General features: G+C 38.1%; 1 protein-coding gene and 1 long non-coding RNA gene across 13 annotated transcripts in view; one reads left to right on the top strand and one right to left on the bottom strand.

The window, feature by feature from the left end:
• Positions 1-10,654, bottom strand: part of IKZF2 (IKAROS family zinc finger 2) — a 158,108-nt gene extending 147,454 nt beyond the window's left edge. For 3 of the 12 annotated variants that reach the window (XM_044241540.1, XM_044241538.1, XM_044241530.1), the window contains exons 1-3: positions 8,552-8,778; positions 6,972-7,020; positions 6,054-6,158 (exon numbers count right to left, since the gene is read on the bottom strand). In XM_044241540.1, coding sequence (XP_044097475.1) covers positions 6,054-6,158; positions 6,972-7,020; positions 8,552-8,554 — 157 coding nt within the window. In that variant the 5' untranslated portion in view covers positions 8,555-8,778. Of the gene's footprint in view, positions 1-6,053; positions 6,162-6,971; positions 7,021-8,514; positions 8,779-9,863; positions 10,114-10,605 lie in introns of those variants that run through there. The other 9 variants (XM_044241537.1, XM_044241539.1, XM_044241532.1 and 6 more) reach the window with 8 other exon arrangements.
• On the top strand, positions 10,484-12,762 carry LOC122902272. Its single transcript, XR_006383789.1, has 2 exons — positions 10,484-11,070; positions 12,603-12,762. It is a non-coding gene; the product is annotated as an uncharacterized LOC122902272 (long non-coding RNA).
• The last annotated feature ends 7,540 nt before the right edge of the window (positions 12,763-20,302 follow it).

Raw genomic sequence — 20,302 nt, forward strand, 5'->3', positions numbered from 1 at the left:
AAGCATCAAGTGAGATGAAATTTTAGATGCAGACCTTCTAAGAAAGGATTGATTATAGATATGAATAGGTTTATCTATTAAGTGAACTTTTTCTTTTACCATTCTTAATGACTGGTATCTTTGGAGCACCAAAGGTAAGCAATGATTTTCTTTTTTTTAAAAATATTTTATTTATTTGACAGACAGAGATCACAAGCAGGCAGAGAGGCAGGCAGAGAGAGAGGGGAGGAAGCAGGTTCCCTGCGGAGCAGAGAGCCCGATGCGGGGCTCAATCCCAGTACCCTGGGATCATGACCTGAGCCGAAGGCAGAGGCTTAACCCATTGAGCCACCCAGGTGCCCCAGCAATGATTTTCTTTACATACAACCAAAAACATAAAACTACACTCTGGAACACTGAAACTCTATAAAAAGAATTTCTAACATACTGGCAAATTCCACTTCTTTGTTAACCAAAATCTTCAAAGATGTTAAATAACAGAAAAGCTTTCCTTTAATTTTTACCTAAATTATTAGAAATCCCTGTCTTTGTTCCACATAATAAAAAGGAAAGACCAAAAGACCTGAATTTCAAGCAGAAATAGATTTGAAAACAAACTCTTTTTATTATGAGTCATTGATCGATGATAAAGTAACTTCACTGCTCTGAGTGACAGAGGCAGTGATTCTTTCCTGGATCTAAGCGTGCACCAGGAACCGTGCTCAGTATTTGGTGTGTATTACTTATGACTTAGCCCTATTCTACAGATGAGGAAACTGAAGCTCAGAGACATGAAATAACATGCCTAAGGTCACACAGCAAGTTGATGGCAAAGCAGGAATTCTAAGACAAGCATGTATAACTCCAATGCCCATATTTTTAACCACTTAAAATATGTTGCTCCTATGCGTCAATTTTCTGTATTATGAAGTGGAGTATGGACTCCCCGATCAATTTGGAGTCCACTTGGCGTTCTCCCTCTCCCTCTTCTCTCCCCACACTCTTGTGCCCCCCACCCTCCAAAATAAACAAATGAACAAACAAATAAAATCTTTTTAAAAAATGGAGTAACTACTTCCCTCCCAGAGCTGTTGAGGTGACTAAGTGAAGTAACATGAATGCATCTAGATAGTGCTGGATAGTGCTGGACTTCCTATACATACTCAATAAATTATGTTCCCTGTCCTTTTCTCACTCCACTGCTGATTAAACATTTATAGTAAGGAATGTATAGATCCTAAATACTCCTTACCTCTCTCAAAGCATAGATACTCTGAGTCTTGATTAATTCCAAAAGGAAAATATTACTAGATCAATAAATATATTGGACTGAAACAGATATAAAGGGAAAAATCAAAGAAAAACAACACATTCTACCTAATTTTATGACTATGGCCCTGCTATTGATCTTTCAGAACATCATTACATCAAAATTTATCAATATTTAAAGTTAGGAGAAAAGAGCACAGGACCCAGAGATCTCAATTCATTACAGCTTCAAGGAAGACTCCCAAAAGAATCTAACCAATCATGTTATATTTAAAAAAAAAAAAAAAAGTACTTCCAGTGGGGAAGACAGATTTGGACAAAGACAGAGGCAATAAGGATAACACCTCTACAGTAAGTTGCCTTGTTTGTTGAAGACAGGACTTCATTCTTACGTTGAAGTAGCCTAAAAATGCCAGGAGGGGGAAATGAGGGGCAAAGAAAAATAAAGCAATTCTGCTGTTAATTCCCTGCACATACATATTTCCTTTAGTTTAATTTTGCTTTGTTTTCCTTTTGGTTCATGACCACAGTATTTACCTTTGATAAGTGTAAAGAAATAAAATCAAACTTTCCTCTTAATTTCCCAACAAGTAAAAACTAAATGTATGTTGGGTATACACATAAACCTAAGTACAATTCAAAGCATAGTGAATTTTTATATCAAGCCCATCTGGTGTTATATCAGGGTGTATCCCATGGAAAGGCAACCAAGGGTGACTGCCAAACTAAGCTACAGAGGACAATTCAAAAAGCTGGTGAGTCCCATAATACAAATGATATTTTAAAAAGTACAAGAGAGTATCTACTTAACAAGATTATCTGCTATCACTCCACCCTAATAATAACCCTTCTTTACTTCTGTAAGACAATTTTGTCATGGGTCAGTATTGGACATGGTGGGCACCCTGAGATAATAACATTATAGCGAGATATCAGTTAAGTGATCTAACTAACCCACAAGGTAATATCACAGTTTTATGTCCCAATCCTGACAATTCCATCCTTCTGTTAGGGGACATAAAAGGCCAACTGATCTCTTCAGACCTCCATTTCTACATAAGAAAAATGGAAATTATAATATACTTCTGCTTCACTAGGCTCTAAAAATGGAAACTTGCTAAGAAAAAAAAATGAATGTGAAGCACTCGGAAAAGAATAAACTAGATTCCCTGACCTGATTATTGGTCAGAGTCCTGTAAAACTAGAATTACTACTTCTTCCAATTCCATACATGCCACCTGGCCATCAAACTGACTGGTGAATAGTATTGACTGGAAAGTTGATCCATGTAAAAACTTTTAAAGTAATAGCAACAAAATTTGTGTCACAATGTATCTTCATCCCATTAACTATCTTCAAGGAAAATTTACTCATTGGCATTTTAAAAGTAGAAGATAAAGATTAATTATAAATTTCTGAACCTGAATTTCTTAAAATAGTAAGCAGCATGTATAGACAGAATTCTGCTGTTTGAAACCGATACTGCAGCAACAATGCAAGAACTGGAACTGAGCTAACCCAGAAACACAAGGAATCACAAAGTAAGTCTCATCCAATGGGCCAAAATACAATATGGATTATTTTTATATTGTTCTGTCTGAGTTCTCTGTCTCAGATTCTTAACTTCCAGAGTCTATTTTTAAAATCACTTAACACTGTGTATTTCCAGTAGCCATCAAGGCATATACTGTCTTCCCTGACACCGAAGATTGTCAGCAGACTCAATATGCACACTAACGATCTCAGGCAACACTGCCCATCTTCTTATCAAAGGGATCTTATTCCATAATAAAAAGTCTAAAGCTCTCCAAGAAAATTCATTCTAAAACATAGGAAGTAGTTACTGTAAAGTGTTAAGATGGGTATTACCCTTTACATTTTAAGATTTTACCTTACATGCTACATTTTAAAACCAAAAGCTGTCAGACATTGTAACATTTTTTCGTTTTTCCCCAAGTCGCCGATGCTCTTTTCCAAAGCACTGTCAAATAATGATAGCGGCTGTCATTATTTTTTATACAATAGCTGGCAGCAAGTTGTACAGACACACTTCTTCTTAGAATAGTCATCAAATAACCCAAACAAATGCCTTGGACCTTGTGGTAAAACTGACCCCTTTCCGAAAACCAAAATAAATGGGCTATCACAGGTTAGTGACACTTTACTGCCCAGAATGTTACTTTATTAAAAAAAAAAAAAAATCAAAAGTTTTACTTCTTTTATTTTTTTTTTTCTAAGCTGTTTTAAAATAACTTTCCCCCTCTTACACATACAGTCTTGCCCTTTCCTTGCTGTTCCTAGAGGCTATCTTACTCTATCATAAAGGTGTTCCCATTTACTTTTGGCTTGAATACTTTCAATCAAAATCGCAATTCTGTTTTTGGACACAACAGCCCTTCAGGAAGTATATTTGAAGATATTAAAAAAAAATTCAGAAAATAAATAAGCTATTTTCATTTGATAAAGTTCAACAATGCATTTAAATGGATTTAGGAAAACCAATCATCTCAAGACACCAGTGATTTGACAGCACACACCACCCCCCCCACGCACACACAAATTATTCCAAGTTACAGAGAAACATTTGAGTGAACCGATTTTAGGTCTCTTGTTCTAAGTAAGAGACAAGAGTCCCTCTTCACAACTATTTGCTTGAGCAATCTAAAATGCTGATATTCTCCTAGATCTGACAGAAAGGAAAAATGGGTATCTTCTCCATCTAACACCGAAGTGGGTAACCTAGATACTGTAAAGAGAGGCTACATAAAGGATGCAACAGACAGCTCTGAAGTGAGAGCCAAATGTTTCACCTGCAACTCTTCGGAAAAGAACATGAAAACGCATACAGCTTAGCCAAAAACCGTATCAACATGGAATTGCCACAGGCTAGTAAGTTTGGGGGGAAAACAAAACAAAACTCTACCAAACGTAATTTGACTGCTGTTGGTTGGGGGAGAAAAGCTCCAGTGTGAAAAGCACAGCTCTTGTTTGTTCAAACTGATCATGCCCACATTCTGCAATGTTTACTTAAAATAAATGGGTGAGCTGCTTTTTTGAAGAGTACTTGCAAAACCAGAATCAAATTCACAAGGAAAGGAGCCAATTAACAAGCATTTTCCTGCTGATATTCTAGTGGTGGCTAGGGGATGATAGCTAGAAGTCGATGATTATTCAAAGTTTCGCAAGTTTCCAAAGCCGAGAGCTAAATATTAAGCTAAGAGAAATTTTCCTACCTATCTTTACTCTTTAGGAAATGAAACAAAAATTATCAGAGAAATAAAAATCTATTCTAACAAGGAACTAATAACATTAAATGTTAAAATATAAAAATTGTACTGCCTACACTGAAGCAGTAGTATAACTTTTGTCAAATTATAGCCAACTAGCCAAAAAATAAATTAATGCTACAAGATCCATTATAAGAGATTAACACTATAATGTAATATACATTCAGTCACTCACTATTAATTTTTCTTTCTATGTGATAAAGGAATTTTAACAACTTCCAGAATGAAATCTCCTAGGAAATACTTCCCATTAATAAAAAGAAAACTTTTATATAAGTAAATTCATATAGTTCAAGCAAAACGTCAAGTCAATAGCTAGAATCACTTAACATTAATGAACTACAAAATGTATTCAATAATACTTTATATACTTCTGCTTATACTTCAGAAGTCCTTACTATTTACAAAGCTAGTAGCTTTAGAATAAGCTCAAGTTTTGAGAACTATTAAGAGGGAAATGGAAAGAAAATGTGTTCTTTCTGGGTAATCAGAATTACTTGAGAATATGTTCATAGTTTAGCAGCTGATTCAGTTTCCTTTAGTTTTTCAACCTTTGTTTAAAAAAAAAGGAAAGAAACTGCCTTTCCTTCACAGATCACCCAAAGAGAAAACTTTTAAATTAAGTTATATTTACAGAGAAGTCAGATGTCCTTTCTAGACAAGAATCTAACACATACAAAAGTGTAAGGGAAACACAAGATTTCAAATTATGTTTGAAGAGGAGTAACAGACCATTTGCACTTAATAACTAAACATTATAATTAAGAGAAAACCAACCAAAATCTTAATGAAGTACTTTGTCTTCTGTCACGGACAGCATACAAGTTGCTCTTTTATTACACAAAAACAATGTTTACTATATCAATGAATGACTCTTTCTCAAAAATAGTAGCCCAAACTTGTCTATTCCTGCAAGTTAAAAACATCCTTCCTAATTTACACAGCTCTTCTCTGGACAGTCTAAAACAAAACGCTTTCACTTTGTTAAAGAAATGGATTTACATCAGGTCCATAAATTTTCAATTACACTTCACTTCCAATGCTTTGGAGGAGAAATTTGCACATAGTTTAAAAAAAAAAAAAAGTAACACTGCAACTCTACCACTGATGGATTAGCTTTCTACCAAGGCAATATAAAATTAATTCTTTTTTTTCTTTTTCCTCTGAAGAGTCCTTCGGAAGTGACTTGTTTCCATATTCTTTTATCCAACAACAACAACAAATCTAGACATAAACCTGGCAAGTCACAACAATAACCAGCAAAGTCTAACATTTCTTACCTGATACAGGTAAGCACCAGCTCCCAAAAGCCACCTTGGGATAGGTCAGACTAGTAAGCAGGCTCATGTTTTATGATACTAGAATGAACAGGAATAAATCTGGGTTGTTCTTTCTTTAGCAAAATCTATGGCAGCAGCTACACCACAATAGGAGAGGACCCCAAAGACCTAACAAATTCAAGTGTGTCGCTAGAGAAATAGGAAAAAAAAAAAAAAAAAACATAAAATGAAGACTTACTGCTTGTCATGTGACCTGGTGAGGCATGCTGTCCATTGGGTGTGTTTGAGGTGAGGTCAATTGCCATATTGGAGTGCTCCCTTTCAGGTGAAAGCTCATTGTCACCTGCTTTCACAAAATAAAATCTTTTGGTCTCTGTTCATTGTCACATAAAATCTAATTACCAACTTTGCTTCATACATGCAGAGGCATGCATAGCCTTGAAATGTCAATGTTACATATTTTCCCCTTCAAAGAACTATAATTTAGAAATATATAGCAAATGAATGAAATAATGAAAAACCATGACCAGCCCACAAAAAAAAAAAAAAATTACAAAATTTGATTATCACAATAATCTTAACTGTAAAATAAGGGCAATTGGAAGAGTTGATTTCTAAAGTATTTTTCTGTTGAAAAAAAACAAATTTTCTTTTAACATATAATTTAACCATTAAGCACAGAGTATTTAGAGTGAGCGTTTTCCAAAACGCTATCAGAGAGCTGGATGTTTAAAAGAAAAGTTGGCTAAGGAAAAAAAAAGGTCAGCCTCAGGAGCTTTCACATTATGTGTCAGAAAAATTAGGTTCCAGAGTAGTAAATATTCGGTACACGCCATATTAGTAGACATATATGTAACCTGACTTATTCTAAACTGAGAGTAAAGTAAATGAAAAAACTCCAGTGCAAAAGTGTTGATCTGCTAAGCAACTTACTACTGACCAACATACTATCATTAATAGAGAGTTAGGTATATTCCTGTATTTCCTTCATTTTGGCTCTATGCTATTATTTTCTCAAATTCATTTAAAGGTGAAATTGTGAACAGACAGAAAATAAGAGTATAGAATTCTTGATGAAAACGTAATTCAGAAATAAAATACAGGTAACAAATGTAATTTTATTACCAATACCAAATTAATGAAAATGAATACTTACACGTTATATAGCCATCAATAGTCTCTGTTTCCATAGTCAAAGTGCAGTGCTGCAATACAAAAGATGATATCCTTAGCACAATGATTCCTTTCAGTATCTGCCATTAAATGCTTAACTTATTTGAAGCTCCAAGCGGTTAGCCCATGTTGCTGCTCCTGCAACCTGGGCCCAAGAAACATACTACAGTGTACTGTATGTGCTCATCTGCAAGTCACTGAACTCTTTCTGCAAATGATCTGATTCCTGCTGGAGATAGGATAGGAAAGATAAGTGTGCTGTGAGATGGGCTGTAGCGAGAAAGGAATAACTCTCTTAATCAGAATTTACTTGAAGAAAAAAATAGTGAGGGTACCCCTCCAATGTGCCAGCTTTCACTGGGATTTAAGTATTTTACCATTCACTACTCCCCACAATCACACTGCAGTTTGAGGACTTCCCTGGTATACAGATAGCTCTATTCACAATTGTTGCAAGTTGGTTCATCATGTTCTAATAGGGAGGGGGGAGGACAAACAAACATAAGAAAACAAAACAAAACAAAAATTTAGTGCCCCAGTGTGTCTTGTAAGTCTTTGCTGCACTAGCCCTACTCCGAGACTTGTATTGACATTTTAGCCTACACGAAGTTCTGTGTAAGCACCTGTTCAATGGAACCTTAATTTCCTGCCAGACCAAGGTTGGATACAAATGCCAAACCAAGTTAATACATTCTGATTTTTAAAATTTCATAAACTTTTTGCTCTTAGAAAGGGAATCACTTTTTTAAAGTTTGGGGAATTCTTTTCATGCACCAATGACACAAAACAAGTACTTAATTCTCAGAAACAAAAGTAAATTGTATGAGATGACACCCCCTAGCTTTGATTTCACATAATGAAAAGATCGATAAGCTAACTGTATTCTTTGAAGGAAAAAGTTTAAAGAACTGACATGTCCTGAGGAGATTTTTACTTATTTTTTTTTCCTTTGGCCCTGGTCCTTTTTGCCTTTAGTTTCAAAACTCTCACTGCACCAGCAGCTAAATTATTCACAATGAGCCATTTCTGTATTGATCGCCAAGTATATTTAGCCCTGGCTCCTGGAATTTCTCCATTACTTACTGGAAAACAGGCAGCTTCACTTCTTGTCTCCAAAACCACTTCCCTTCTCCCTCCCCTCCCCTTCTTCACCACCACCCTCCCCACCCCCCCAAAAAAACTTTTGTTTCTTTCTTTATGGAATAATCAGATCAAATTCCCAACTCAGTCACTACATAGCACTTAAATTTCAACCTGCTGTACAGTTACCAAATTCTTTCAAATTATGATTACATAAGGCTTTCAAGAAAGGCATCCGTAAAGTTTAAAAGGGGGGCAGTTTCTTCGGATATTTTACAAATGAGTTTAACTCTTTAAAAATGTACACATTTAACACACACATATTAAAAAGAAAGAAACGTCAGGAAGAAGCGAAAGAAGTCTGCCCCATCAATGAAATGGTTATTAACCCTCAGAGAAGGAAAGAAAGAAAAGGAAAAGGAGAAAGAGAAACGAAATGTACATACAAAAGAAATTGTCCTTTGATTAAAAAAGATTCATCACCATTTCCAGCTCTGTCGGGAGATCTCAGCTTCTTCTAACCCCTCAAAGAGGAGGTGACAATGTCGGGCTGAAGATAAACGGAGAGAGAAAGAAAGAAGTTTTTTGTGTTTCCCCCTTCTCTCTTTCCCTCCCTTGCCCCTCCAAGCCAAGCCCCCTGCAGAGTTCAAGGCGAGGAGGAAGGAAAAGCACTTTACAGGTGGGTCATTCCGAGCCCAAATCCTGAAAACAGATCGGCTGATAAACAAAACCAAGAAATGAGAGAGAAGGAACACCCCCCTCTCCTCCTCCTCCTCCTCCTCCTCCTCCTCCTCCTCCTCCTCCTCCTCCTTCTACCCCTCCCCCTCGTCCCTTTGGGATGGTCTAGTAGGAAAAGTCACTCAGGAATGGCACCACGTACTTTCAGGAAAGAGGAAAAAAAAGGGGGGGGGGGAGAGAGAGAGAGAGGTCAGTCAGTGCTACAGCAATGCGATTAACAAGAAGAGAAAAAACTTGATCCACCGGTTCCTTAAGAATCGACCAAAAGCTAAGACAAGAAAACTGAAAGAAAAGGTGGGGGGGGGGGGTAAGAGGGGAGGGACAGTCGGGCAGAATCCAGCGAGGAACCTAGGCCAACTTCACAGGACTGTTTTTCGCCCTTGGCAAAAAAAAAAAAAAAAAAAGAAAGAAAGAAAAGAAAAGGTAAGAGAAAGAAAAAATAAAGAAAAGAAAAAAATAATAAATCTTAATTCCATCTCTTTCGCCCATACTAGAACCTGTCAAAGTGATTTAACTGCTGCCTTTTTACATGTGTCATACCAGGTTTTTCGCTTTTTAATAAAAATCCAACAAGGATCTGAATATTACCTTCTACCAGGACAGCTACAATTTATTCCAAGCTACCCAATCTTTCTTGGAATTCAAGTTAAAACAAAGCAAAACAAGTCAAAATCCATGACAGCTACAGAGATGAAAACTGATTAATCGATTAACATCCCCGAAACACGTTACGAGGAGGGGACGATAAATTAAGGCAGAGGACATCATCTTCAACCCGATTCCCTGAGCGTCCTTTACAGAAATCATTATCCTAATCATAACCACAATCCATCCCGCCCAGAGAAAAATATCTACATTATTATTATTACTGGTTAACAGCAACAAGTCATTTGATCACATCACAGTGCAAAACGAGATGCTATATAATTACACTTAACTTTGAAAACACTCCCCCCCTTTGCAAATCAGATACACATATTTATATATAATCTATGAATCCGAAGACAAATAAAACAAGAGCTGTTCTTCACCACGCAAAAGCCAAGCGGAGATTTACCTCAGCAGTGCATGCAGTAAAATAATCCCATCACCCTTTTGTTTGTGTTTACTGTTAGTGTATCCTCTCTCTTTCTTTCTTTCCTGTGCCTAACGTGTGTTTGTGCACTGCAGTTGGTGGTGGAAACTAAGGCAGTGGATCTGTAGCTAAGGGTAATCCTGTTTTTACTTCCTCCATCTTCAGCGAGGAGCAGGGTTAGCCCGGGACAGCTGGTCAAACCCCGAGAAACCGATCCGCCGGAGCCCGAGCACATCTCCCCCGCCGGCCGGGCTCGCGCAGACGCCCGCGGGCGGAGGGCGGGCTGTCGACGGCGGCGGGCGGCGGGCGGCGGACGGCGGGCGGCGGGCGGCGGGCGGCGGGGCCCGAGGCGCGGGCAGGCGGACGTGCGTGCGCGTGCGTGTGCGTGTGTGCGGGGCCTGGGTGCCTGAGCCTGTGCGTGTGTGTGTATGTGTGTGTCTGTGTGCGCGCGTGTGCGCGCGGGTTGGCGAGGGCGCGTGTGCGCGTGTCTGCGCTCTGGGCCGCTCGGCGCGCTCGGCAATCGATTACAGGACAAGTGCTGCCCGGCTGCTCCGCGACGCGCGCACTCCCTCGCGCCCACCCGCGCGCCCGGCCGCGTCGTCCCCGGCCCTGCGGCCCCCCAGACGGCGGACCCCGCCCCCAAGGGGGGGGACCAGGTAACCTGCTTCCGAGACGGCCATGGCGTCACCCCACCCGCTCCCCCCCAAGTCTCAATCAATCTCACGTTTTCTGCCGGCTGGGAAGGAAGGATTGGAGCGGTGAGGGGAGGTTCATTTCGGCCGCCTGAAGTTTTCTTTCCAACTGGGATTTGTGGCGAGGCCGGGCGGAGGGAGCGGGACGACGACCCGGGCGCCCGACGCGGAGCTCAGGCATCGGCGTCCTGGCCGGAGCCGGGGTGTGCGCCGGGACCCACCCACTCAGGCTTCGCAATAAACTGTGCGGTGCAATTCAGAAAACGGCACCGGGGAGTCCAGGACACGAATCAGGATGAATTGAGGGAATGAATTGAGAAGGAAATTCAGGTCTGAGATGAAGCTCAACTATTTTGAAAGTGCTTTGCAGTGCAAGTTTAAAATTAGAGTGTTGACTTGCTTTTACTCCCCAGGGCTTGTGCCGCATTCACCAAAGTCAAAGGAGCGGGTGAGGGTCCAAAAAGTTGGTCCGGGGGAAGTGTCGCCGTCACTACCAGGTACAGCCCAGCTTTTTTATTTGGGAAAATCGTCTGTGGATCGTCATGAAAAAAAAGAGCGAATGCATATTTCGTCTACAAATAGTAGCATTGAGCATTTAACTTGACCACATTTGCAAAAAGAGGGAATAGAGGCTTCTATAATTAAAGGGAAAAGGAAAATGAAAGGAGCTGAAAATACTGAACTGTGTAGTCTGGGTGGCTTAAGTTTGAAAACACATGAAATTATCAGGACTGCCAAACAGCATTTCTGAGAAACCATATCACAGATTGTGAAGAAAATCAATGCCGAAAGAGTTAGGAGGAGGCTTCGTACTCCTACTCCTTTCAAGAATCCCAAAAATAGTTGCTAAGTTTTGGGTTGGGTTTTTTTTTTTTTTTCACCCCTGCTGTGGAAAGAGAAATGCTACACTGAAAATAAAATCATCAACTGTATCTTAAACACTAGTCTGTAGGTCTATAAAATTTTGGACCGTGTCTTTTCTTTGGATTTTGGGGTGGGGAAGGAATTCATTCACATTAATAAACACCGAATAATGGATACCATGGGACTTGGGTAATAACTATATGTAAGTTGTATAATGAATTGCTTAAGCGTTTATTTCATGCATTGTATTTTTTAAAAACTGTACAAATAGGCTCATTTTTAAATTATGGAAAATGAAAGTTAATGCCATAGTGCAAACAAGATTAATCAATTTTCATTGGAGAACAAATCATTTGGACTTAGATCAGCAAGAACAACTTTATGGCAGTTTTAAGTAAAATTGCAAGTCCTGTGACTAATATGTTTTTTCTCCCCTATGAATTATATATTTGTAAGGCAGGTTTTTGTGGGTTTTTTTAAGCCTAACTTATCTAAATAGAATTAATTTTCCTGAAGTCATATTTGGAAAAGACTGAAATTAGAATTCCACAAGTCATTCTGATCATCCCAGTAGATAGCAAGGGTTTTAATCTTAAATTATCTTAGAAAATTGGAATGTTCGTTCTATATAAATTACCAATATATAAGGGGAAACTTAACTTCCCTGAATTGCCACAACTCCTTCCTAAAAATTAAGCCTGCGTTTAGGCATCTGCAAAGTAATGGAGGTCCTTGGAGAAGATGAATTAAAACATATTCAAAATTATGATGAACTATCTGGATATTTTAAGCAGCCTAACTGCTAGTAGAAGAGGATTCATTGTGAAGTCTTAAGGAACCATCCTCAAATTTCCCAAAGCTACCAGAGCTGGAAGAGCCCTTACCCTTACTTAGCTGGTTGGAGCTTAATTTAGCTCCCTTGAAAGCCTATCCTTTTCAAGAGTTACTTTCATTGGCTCCAGAATCACCAGAGGCACACACTCTCCCTCTAGTGGCTAAGCATTCAGACACTTTGCATTTGGTGGCCAAGAATGGGGGATTTAGGCAGGAGTAAATAGCTCCCAAATTTTAGAATGGCAAAGATCATATAACCACTTTTGAGAATTAGACCATTTGGGGAAATTTTTCCTGTTTTTAACATCTTATGTTTCTTTCTCATTTGCAGATCATGGTATGTCCAACTCACCCCAAAGAAGTCAAGGTTATGTTTACATACTAAACCAGGGGTTCTATTTCATCCTCTACAGTCGAATAATCCTGGCTCTGAGACTCACAATTGTACATGTAGAAAGGAACCTTTGTATAAACTATAGTAATTCACTGCATTCACAGTTTTTCTCTACAGTATTTTTATAGTGGTTAGAGGATGTATTTATTTCCATCCTTTGCTGTAACTACTCTACACACATTTTAAAAGTACGTATATGGTTATACTATGAGTAAAAATGTATCACTAGGGAAGTGCAGTACCATATAAATATTCACTTTGGGGGATTAGCGAGGCGGTGGGAGAAAACATACCCACACCCACCATTTTTCAAATAGCTGCTTCTTTCTCATTTCTTTTCGTCCCATCCTACCGGAAACTGTGCCTACCCAGCGCCAACCCTTATCTTAGCTCTTTGCACATTTCTTTCATTATACAACTTGTAAATTTTTTATTCGTTGAGATTTAAAAGAAAATAAGTCTCCCCCACTAGAATGTCATCTTTTTAAGAGCAGAGATTATGTCTGTCCTGCTAACAATGGTTTTCTCAGAACTAGCACAGTGTTTGGCACATCAGTCCTCAATAAACTTTTACTAAATGGATGAATGTAGAGCTAATCACATATTCACCTAGCTTTGTGTGTTAAACTGTTTTTAAGGGACAAAAAGTGTAGGATAACAAAGATATATTCTAATTCCATAAAGATTTTGGTCAAGTCTTGACGCATAAGTAATGTTACAAACATCATTAACAGGTCAACTCTCTGGCTTATGTTCATGTGAAGAATGTGAATACGTTCATAGATAATATAACTTTTATAAATGTAAAGAGGAAGAGTGGTTAAAATTGCATATCAAATATAATTTTGTGTAAAATGCCTTTATGTTACTGCTCTGTTTCATAAACAAATTATTTCATATTAATGCCTGATAATTTATAAGCTAGGTTCACAAAGAATGCAACAATTTATTCTGTAATCGCTAAATGCAATTAGCAAAAGAAACTTTTTAAAAGGCAGTGTAGCTAAAAGGTACATTATGAAGTATTTTGTTTTCTTTCGATGGCATGTTTCATCTGTGTTAGATTTAAAATCCCTAGTACGCTTTAAAGAAATTTTAATAAAAGTGAATTTAACAAAAATTTGTTCAAGGAATTCATTCCGTGTTTTTAACTTTTGATTTTTGTTTTTCGCAGAGGGCAAGAGGGAACATTCTAAACATTGTAATACTTTCCTAATATTAAAGGAGAAATTTTTGGAAATTAATTATATATTAATTATTTTTATTTAGATGTCTTTGTTGCGCAGATATAGAACATAATCACCCAAAATAGGTTCCCTAAAGTAACTTGAATCTCTGAAAATGTTAAAATTAACAAGCACACAGGCACAGTGTTTTAAAACTGATTGCTTGTTTTATTTTTGTCAGGTGTTGTTCTCTTTGAAGTGGTGTTCTCTTTTAAGCGGGATATGGAACAATGGTCTCATATTCTCCTGTCGACCTAGATTGGCACTATGAAGAAGCAAGCAAGCCAGAAATAGAACCATAATTTCAAAGAAAACATTTGAAGATACCAAATCCAGTTCATATGTAAGGTATACTAATACCTCCCTGAGTATACTGGTAAGCTGGGGTCTGTCTGTGTGGCATGTAAGTCCCACAAGGTTAGGGTCTTCTCATTGCATCCACACTGAACAGTAGTTTCTTTTAACAATTCTTAAGAGTGTCACTTTGCAATTAGAGATAAGGCTCTTGTACAAATACCTATGTCCCTAGAAAAGGTAACTCTATGACTTCAATTCACACTTTGATAGAATAATATCAGATTTCTTCTAGAGAGTATGTTTTAATGTAGAGCAGAAGATAAGCTGTCTCTATCCCAAATGAGAATTATAAGTTGTGGGAGTTAAACTTAGACCAAGGGGGTGAGGACTGAAGAAGTTTCTGAATAAAAAATGAAAGAACACACTTTAAAAGATGCCATCAGAATATATCAGAGTTGCTTTAGAATGCAGATGTGTGGGCACAGTGGGATAAGCCTCTGCCTTCTGCTCAGGTCATGATCACAGCGTGCTGGGATGGAGCCCTACATTGGGCTCTCTGCTCAGCAGGGAGCCTGCCCCCCCCGCCCCCGCCTGCCTCTCTGCCTACTTGTGATCTCTGTCTGTAAAATAAATAAATAAAATCTTTTTTTTTTTTTTTTAAGTGCAGATGTGTTCCGCATTTAAGGAAATGAATTCTATTAATGCCAAAATCAAGGAACTTTGAGGCAGGTCAAGGGTAGATAGCGGATGCTCAAAAAACAACTCTAAAAGGCATTGAGGAGAACATTCTTCTAAAACACCCTAAAATTTATGAACACAAAAAAGTATAATGAGGTTATTGAACTCTCCAATAAAATGTTAGCACAAGACAATCTCCAATAAAATGTTAGCACATAAACAATCCTATGTAGAAAAAGACTATTCAACTTTGAAGACACAGCTTTCAAATAGAAAGGATAATAATAATAATTGTCTACTGAACATTAATTTAGATACAAAATATTAAACACCCTCTGGGAATAGGAGTTTAACTTTGGAATTGGCAAGTGAAATTAGGGCATGTTAGTCTAAAGAGCTATAATACCAACAGATTCTGTTAGAGATATCCATAGTCTAAAGCAGATGACAGGTTACATCTCAAGGGAAAGACTTGGTAGCTTAACCAATGCCAATAGGAGTGTGATCCTGTTTTATTTTGTTTCTTTTTTTAATCCTGGGAAAAGCCCATGGAATACATGTCCAGTTTTTGTGAAAAGCCTCAACTCATTGTAAACCGAAATTGTTTCACAGTATGGCTGAGTCTAATCACATGGTTAAACAATCCTGTGTAGACTGAAGAAAATAGAAGAGCACATTACCAACAAGAAAGTGAAGGAAAGAATCCTGGGATTCAATCTCCCCCCTTTTTATGGCCAGATGGTGACAACCTAGGGAATTAAAAGCCACACAGGGATAAAAATGGGGAGCCATTTCCTGCCTGATAACTCTGAAAGACGGCTGTGGTTTGGAAGAGGGAAATTAATCAAAGAAAGGTCATTTACAGGTAGTAAAGTCAAATGTCACCTCCCCCAATTCTCATGACTTGTGGTTTAGAGAAAGGTTAGCTTAATATAGAGGTTAGTGTGGCATTCTGAACTGTCTCAAGACGTGATATATGAAGATGAGAATATCACCATCAGTTCCCCTCCCCCAACAGCTATGTTCAGGCTTCAAAAAGATATTTAAAACTTGACGTCATAGTGAAGTACTAGACGCCTGGGAAAGTCCCACTTAATAGACTAAGGATATCATCAAAAGTCCTATAAACCACATTCCAGAAACAGCCTTATTGAAAGACTATGTTTTTGAAATACATCAGTTTTTAAAAATCCTTATGCAGAATCTATAGCGCTTTAGATTGGTGGTATAACTGACTTTAATGTAGTATCATCAGTGGGACGAGCTATATACCATCATTACCATTATAGGCTTTTACTTTATGCCAAGCATCATGATAAGCATGTTACATGCATCCTCATTTAACCCCCATATTCATCTTTAAGAGAATATTAACCCCAGTCTTCACCTGAAAAAATTCAAGTGTGGATACATTATTATTCTTTTCAGAATAGCCTAATGTCAGAGCTGGACTCAGAAACATGTCTTAAATTCTAAAAAGCCCCTAATAATAACCACCGTGATGTATTTAGCAATCATACAGAACTGTTGCTGCAGTTAACTCGAGCCCTTTGGGTAACTGCTGTCCAATATTGAACCACTTGGTAGAAAACCCAAATGTCCACCATGTTCTTAGAAGTTTATTCAAATGTGATATCCACATAGAACACTACCAGATCCAACATGACCTATTTGACATCTAACACTTTAACATCAGATATCCATTGAGATACCTTCTTCCTATAGCTCTTCTGAACAAGTGAATGACATGAGAGAACCCACTGAGAGTAAAGAATTGAGTATCAATTAATAAAGAATTGAGTATCAATTAATGGTGACAAAGAGATATAGACAAGATCTTAACTTTAAATTCTGGATCACCAAGCATATTTGCACTTTTCTTTCAAAGGGATTGCTTCTGGTTCATTGCTCGCCAAAACATAAGCATCATGCTCCTTCCTTTTGTAGACTTACTTCACCTATGTGTGCAAAGAATGAATGACTCAATTGTGTAGTGAACATTGTGATTTTAAATGGTTATGGTATTCTTAAATGACATTTTGAATTCAAGAACCAGATTTTTTTTTCTAGTGGAGAGCAACTCTCAGTTTATAGTAAAGGTCAATTTGAACATTTTGCTAGGACCATTAAGCAAAGCCTATGAAATTAGGATTTTTCTCTGTTTTAATTTACGAATTGAGTACTGGAATAGAGATATAAAACTATACTGTTTTAATTCGGCTTTTCTATCCCACTTCGCATAGGTAATAGGAGTTACATATCTGTTCTCTCATAGCAGGGTGTTTTTTTTTTTTTTTCCAAAAACAAAAGGAAATAATACCTTTATTTGATAACAGATATGCTATTTATGAAGGAAGCTGATTGGTGGCTTTGGGGGAAATTTGTTTCAGCACATTTTGAATGACCTGTCCTAAGGCGGGTTCCCGAAACATCTTGAAATAGCCAAAATATGAAATGAGCAAGGGGTCTGATATCTTCATAATATATTCTTTTTTAAAAAAAGATTTTATTTATTTGAGAGACAGCTGAGCAGGTAGGGGGGTCTGGGGAGGTTGCTGGGGAGGAATAGAGGGACAAGCAGACTCCTCACTGGGTGCAGAGCGAGATGGGGGCTCCATTCCAGGTCCCAAGATCATGACCTGAGCCGAAGGCTGATGCTTAACCGACTGAGCTACCCAGACACAGCATTCATAATATATTCTTTTTTTTAAAACTTAATTTAATTTTTTTTCAGTGTTACAGTGTTCAGTGTTCCAAAACTCATTGTTTGTGCACCACATCCAGTGCTCCATGCAATACATGCCCTCCACAATATCCGCCACCAGGCTCACCCCAACCCCCACCCCACCCCTCCAAAACCCTCAATAACTGGACATCTCCTGATACTTATGTTTGAGAATAAGTACCTACAGAAGATTCATTAAATAGATAGGAATCCTTTCTCTTCACAATCCATTATATCTGAGAGAGGGGTACCCTTCCCTCAAGTCTTTGGGAATATTGCTTTCAGAGTTCATTCTTGATGTGGAGATGGACACTGCAGGCTATAGGCCTGATACCATTAGACAGTCTTTTACACACAGAGTGCTTCGGTCAATTCCAAATCCACCATTAGCCACTTGGTGATTTTTTCACTTTCCATGTCATTTTCCTATGTGGAGAGAGTATACTTAACAACTGTTTTCCTTTATGTAAATAATGTTTCTAGGTTTCATACAGCCGTGTTTTATAAGTTTAAATATTTTTAGTTGTCCTAGGTGCACCCATAAACTTGAATTTCTATAACCCCACATGGCTAAAGGCCAGACCTTGCAGAGTGAAGCTCACTAAGATTATTCCATTTTGCATGTGCACATGAAATAAGCTACCTAAATGGACCATTCAGAGATCTGAGAGGAAAACTGATAGATCTAAGAAGAAAGAAAGAGACAAACAGCAACAAATGCTGCCTGTGAGAATGACAACAGAAAAGAGATCAGTCACCGAGGAGAGTGTGAGGAAACAGAGAGGCCATGAGTATAGAACAATAATCTCGATGAATTTGGCTATAAAAGGAAAGACAGTGGCTAGAAGCTGGAGGGGGAGGTGGGGTCGAGCGAGGTTTTGTTTTTTAAGAATTCAGCATGCTGATCAAAAAGGGTCAATAACAATTTAGAGATCGGAGATAGAAGAAAATTGGTGAAGGGAATTCCTGAAGGGACAGGGGAAAAAAAAATATCGAGAGCACAAGTGAAATAATGATACCTCTTGTGTGAAAGAGGTGCGCACTTGTAAGAAGGATGCGCACTTGTAAATTCTGTAAATTCTGTTAGTTGATGTGAGAGGAGGTTGGGGAGGGTTTGAAGAAGGTGTCAGTGTTATTTACTGAGATTGAAGGGAAAAGGGCTGCATTGAACATTTCACAAAAGTGTATAAGCTTGAAATACTTGCTATGAAGAATGTGAGAGATGGTAACTTTAAAAAAGTATATGGAAAAATTGACAGGCAGAACAGAGGAAACATTTAAGGCTGGTGACCACAAATAAACCATCCACATGCTTGATGCAATAACTTACAGGTGAGTTCACAGACCAGGTATAATAATCTTGGAAAATATGAATCACAGCATTGACCCAGTGTAGAAATTTCAACAGGTAGAGAGCTGTAAGACCCCGGATCAAAAAAGTTGAGTTTAATTAAAAGAAGTAGAGTAACAGTCTATTGAGTAAGCTTTATAGAGAAAGGTACCAACTGATAGGGTGTTGACCAATATGAAAAGTAGAGGAATACAGAGACCTTGGGTCCCAGTGAGGTGGAAGAACTTGTCTAAGAGGGAATTAAGTGAGAGATATGAAAGTATATGGGACTTTGAACAGAAATTTGATATTTCTGTTGAATTAAAAATGCCAGGATTGAGAAGTCATGACTTCTATGGGTTGGATTATCAGAAAAGTGATAGGATAATCAGAAGATTACCCTGGATCTTGGAGGTAGAGGAAGATAAATGAGGTACTAAAGTCTTTGAAGAGCTATCTAGTCGCAGAAAGTTTGATATATAAAGCAAAGAGGAAGAATAGTGAGGAGGTAGCAGTGAAGAAGGGACATTAGAGTAACTGCAGTTTTACACAAAAGTGTAAATATTCTGAATAAAATCGTTTGGGTTGTATAGGGGATGTTGATCCTATTTTCTAACCCTGAGGTATAGGTGAACTATGGGAAAATGAGTGACCTACTCTTGAGAGGACTATAGGTAGGGTGACCCTAACATCTGTTTTGTCAATAATGGTTCCAATTTACACCTGTGGTCCTGGCATAACTATTAATAATGCCCTCTTTTACTCTTAAATATATTCTGGTTTCTATGTTAAACCACATGTACACCCTCCCTTAAAGAGGAGTCATGGCTTCAAGGAAGAGTCCCTTCATTTAGGAAACAAAGATTTTTTAAATCAGTGAGAGGATGTAGAATGGAATTTCTTGCTCCTTTTTCTTGAGAAAGAATTTCCAGGGACCATGGTAAGAAATGCTTGGGAGGGGAAGGAGCAGTGTTCCACTGAATCAGAGGAGACTGCTAATACTTGAAAGTGTACAACAGAGGAATTGGCCTCACCTGGAGCTCCCATCTTCCATATCAATTTCCTTATCAACCTTCTGATTCCTTTGATCTGGAATCAGATTGACAGCCATGCCTGCAGAGGTTCAATATGCCTATCATTATTAATATCCTTACATTGGGGCCAGAAATCACAGCACTGTATTCCAAGGTGAAAGATTTACGAGGATAAATTACTGCAGATCATGGCCATCAATGGCTCCTAACTGGGATGATAGTCTCCTAGCACTTGCCTCCCCTTTGCTCTTACATTTTCAGTTCTCTTTCTTTGGAGTTTTGGCAGATTTGGCTTTCTCTGTCAACTTAACTTCGTTACTTACTTAAAAATTGGGATAAGAAAACAA

The sequence above is a fragment of the Neovison vison genome, chromosome 3, assembly GCF_020171115.1.
Source record: "Neovison vison isolate M4711 chromosome 3, ASM_NN_V1, whole genome shotgun sequence".
NCBI lineage: Eukaryota > Metazoa > Chordata > Mammalia > Carnivora > Mustelidae > Neogale > Neogale vison.